At 51.8% G+C, this 3,747-nt stretch overlaps 1 protein-coding gene across 1 annotated transcript in view; it reads left to right on the forward strand.

Moving 5' to 3' along the window:
* The window catches only part of SIGLEC11 (sialic acid binding Ig like lectin 11), an 8,669-nt gene extending 5,323 nt beyond the window's left edge, over positions 1-3,346 (forward strand). Inside the window, exons 3-7 of the mRNA XM_019658162.1 lie at positions 7-103; positions 191-475; positions 685-778; positions 1,107-1,158; positions 2,673-3,346. Of these exons, the coding sequence (XP_019513707.1) occupies positions 7-103; positions 191-475; positions 685-778; positions 1,107-1,158; positions 2,673-2,843 (699 nt within the window). The 3' untranslated portion in view covers positions 2,844-3,346. The remainder of the gene's footprint in view (positions 1-6; positions 104-190; positions 476-684; positions 779-1,106; positions 1,159-2,672) is intronic.
* The last annotated feature ends 401 nt before the right edge of the window (positions 3,347-3,747 follow it).

Consider the following 3,747-nt stretch of genomic DNA (forward strand, 5'->3'; position numbering starts at 1 on the left):
CTGGAGCTGCCCCGGGTGGAGTCGGAGCATGAAGGCGAATTTACCTGCCGAGCTCAGCACCCACGGGGCTCCCTGAGCATCTCCCTGCACCTCTCTGTGCACTGTGAGTGGAGGGATGGGGGCACCTGGGGGAAGGACACCTGGTGCTGGGGAGGGGCAAGGCACCGCTTGACCCTTCTCTCTCCCACAGATCCTCCACAGCTGCTGGGACCCTCCTGCTCCTGGGAGGAAGAGGGGCTGTACTGCAGCTGCTCCTCCCGAGCCCAGCCGGCCCCCTCCGTGCACTGGCAGCTGGGAGAGAGGCTGCTGGAGGGGAGCCTCAACAACACCTCCTTCAAGGTCACCTTCAGCTCAGCAGGTCCCTGGACCAATAGCTCCCTGAGCCTCAGCAAGGGGCTCAGCTCCAGCCTCAGGCTCAGCTGCGAGGCTGGAAATGTCCACGGGGCTCAGAGCGCCACTGTCCTGCTGCTGCCAGGTCAGGGGGTCTGCTGGGGACAGAGGCTTTGGGAGAAAGGAGATGAAGCTGGGCGAGGGGCTGGGGCCTGATCAGGAAGGGGTGAGGGACAGAGTCCAACTCTAGCTGGTTGGAGGCTGAAGGACATGAAAGCTCAACTTCCGTGGGGGGAGGGGGCACAGGGTTCTGGGGTTTGGAGGGGAGTCACCCTCAACCTCACTCATCTGCAGGGAACCTCAAGCCTGGGGAAAGATTCCTTCTGGGGGCTGGCTGGGGAGCTGGTGTTGCTGGCCTGCTCAGTCTATTTGTCTACCTCTTCTTTAGGTGAGTGTCATCCTCGGGAGGGAGGGCGAGTGCAGGGGGGTGGCGAGGGGTCCTGGGATCCCAGACAGCCCCACCTGGAGGAATCTGGATGGTGCTGAGGTTGCAAGAATTGGGCCTTGGGGCTGAGAATCAGAACAGGGTCTGTTCCCACCCGGATCCCAACCATGCATGAAGGGAATCCGTTCTTATTATGAAAGTCATCAGGCTAGGTATGTCCCCCATCTCCTTGCCTTGGTCAGCCCTCCTAGTTTCTGTAGTAGGGGGACAGTAGTCACACTAAAAGCTCTGAGCCAGGCAGGCTGCTGAAAGGTCCTGGTCTCCCCTTCAGGATGAAGACTTGCAGGAAGAAGGCACCTCCACGCAGCGTTCCCAGCTCCTGGGTGAGTGATGGGCCCTCTGTCCATTGGGGGCCCCATTTGGCCACCTCCCCAGGATGGCCATGGCCACATCCCTCTTGATGACTTAAGATGATCATAATACCCTAAATAGTCTTTTGCACTCGGTTTGCCATCAACTCAGTCACCCAAGCCAGTGACCCCGGAGTCACCGTCCCCTCTGCTCTCCATCTCCTCTCGCAGAGCAAAGGGCCACCACGGCCTAGCCATTTTACTGAATGTGTTCAGGTCCAACTGGACTCTCCCTACTCATCCTCCCCCTCCCCCTCCCCAACACAGGATGCCAGAAGGATCTCCCCCAAATAATTGTCTACCACAAATTCAGGGGTCCCCAAGACACACTCGGGTTTAATAACTCCCCAGAAGGACTCACAGAACTCAGAAAAGTTGTTCTACTCATGGTTATAATTCATTACAGCCAAAGGATAGGGATTAAAATCAGCCAAGGGAAGAGGCGAATGGTGCAGGGTCCAGGAGAGGCCAGGCACCAGCTTCCATGGTCTCCCCTGGTAGAGTCACACGCACAGCACTTACTTTTCCCAGCAATGTATGACAACACCAGAGAAGCTCACCAGAGCCTTGGTGTCCAGAGTTTTTATTGGGAGGTCAGTCATATAGGAATGGCTGACCGCTCATGTAGTGGAATTCAGTCTCCATCCCCTGCAAAGGTCAAGCTGATATTGTGACTCAAGGCCCCCACCCTTGATCACACAGACTACCTGGTGTGGCCCAAGGTCCCATGTGAACAAAGACACTCTTGTCAGGCAGGACATTTCAAGGATTTAGAGGTTCCATCCCAGGTGCTGGGGACAAAGGGTCAAACTTTCCTCTGGGCAAGGTTAACCCTTTACTGTACAATATCCTTTGATTGTAGGGTTCATAACACAATTTCACAATTATATTTGCCTGAACCTATGAAATAATGAGTGGCTCCTGAGGGCAGTTCAGGTCTGAGCAAATTCCTGTCCTTCTCATACCATTCCTGTGCATCCTATTACAATTTGCAATTAGATAGTAATATAATTGACTACTGCCTTAACTTATGCTTCCCCCACTGCAAACTGGCAGGAGATCAGAGATAGTGTCTGCTTTGTTCCCCAGTGAATATCCAGGGCCTGGCACAGGGGAGCTGCTCCATACGGCAGCAGGCACTGGAGTCAAAGAGACCTGGGCATGAATCTTGGCCCTACCAACAACTAAATGTGTGATTTTGGGATATTTACTTAGTCTCAGTTTCTCAGCCTTGATACATGAGGACAATAGTGTCTCCCTAGTAGATTACTGTGATGGACCTAGGAGACTGGCAATTGATTACCAAGGGCCAGGCATTATTACTCTCAAATATTTTTTGAATGAATGAACAGGGGCTCAGTCAATGTTTGTGGGATGAATAGATGAAAAAAATAAGTGCTCAGTTTCCAGGTTTGCTTGTGGGCCCTCCTTGCTATCTTCCAGCCCCCATTATCCTAATTTGAACCCCTTTTTTCTCCTCCACTCAGGTTTACCAGCATGAGTGTCCAACAAGCAGTCCCTTAGACCCCCCTTCCCCACCTGTGGCTGACCCCACCTTGGAGGAGGAGGAGCATGAACTCCATTATGCCACCCTCAGTTTCCAAGCCACCAGAACCACCAGCACCACTGAGTATGCAGAGATCAAGCTCTGCAAATGACGACACCCAGCTCCGGTGACCCAGAGCTTCTCAGGGAAGGGAGACATCAGGGACATGTGTATGGAAGTCCCATTGGTGTGGTGATGGGCAGAACCGGGCTCAAATTTCAGCCCTGTCACCAATTATGAGCATGAGTTTGAGCAAGTCACTTTACTTCTCAGTCTCCTCTCTGTCACATGGACACAATAAACTGAACTTACAGGGGTGTTGTGGGGCATCAAAGCAGTAACCAATGGGCTCATGTGCAGAGCACCGTGCCAGAGGACACATCTCTTCTCAGGGACGCCCACCTGGAATAAGGGACCAGCCATCCTGGCACAAATGGGGACCACTCGGCAGGGCTGTTCTAGCTCTGGAGCTCCCCGAAGGCCTGGAGGAGGCTGTCACTGGGTTGCATTGCAGTTCAGTTCTCCCTCTGCCCCACCTGTCCCCTTTCTCCTCCCCTCCACAGGGACCATCCCTGGGGCATGTACCTCTGCACACTAGTCTCTCTCAGCCCCTTTCTCCTGAACACCAAATGTGTATTCTCTAACACAAAAAAAAACCATTCACATATCTGAAATAAACGATAGGTTATCTAAATGACACACCTCTTTCTTTAATTATATGTCCCTGATGCTTTGGTTCTCCTTAATGGCTTCTTCTTTTTGCAGAATTTGTTTATAAAATTCTTTGCAGTTACAGTCTATGTTCCATTTACTTTGTAATATAGTTTTACAGTGGTCACTTCTGATTTTGTCCTTTCCCATTGATTGTCCATTGAATATTTTCCATGGTTTCCATGAATGAGAAAACACATTCAACATTAGCACAGTGAGCCAACAGAGTGAACATGTATCGGCATAAAGTTAGCAATTTTGTGCTGGTAACTGCTCTTCAAATTTGATGTGTTGAAGCACATAAT

Source organism: Hipposideros armiger, unplaced genomic scaffold, assembly GCF_001890085.2.
Source record: "Hipposideros armiger isolate ML-2016 unplaced genomic scaffold, ASM189008v1 scaffold_283, whole genome shotgun sequence".
NCBI classification, from domain to species: Eukaryota; Metazoa; Chordata; class Mammalia; order Chiroptera; family Hipposideridae; genus Hipposideros; species Hipposideros armiger.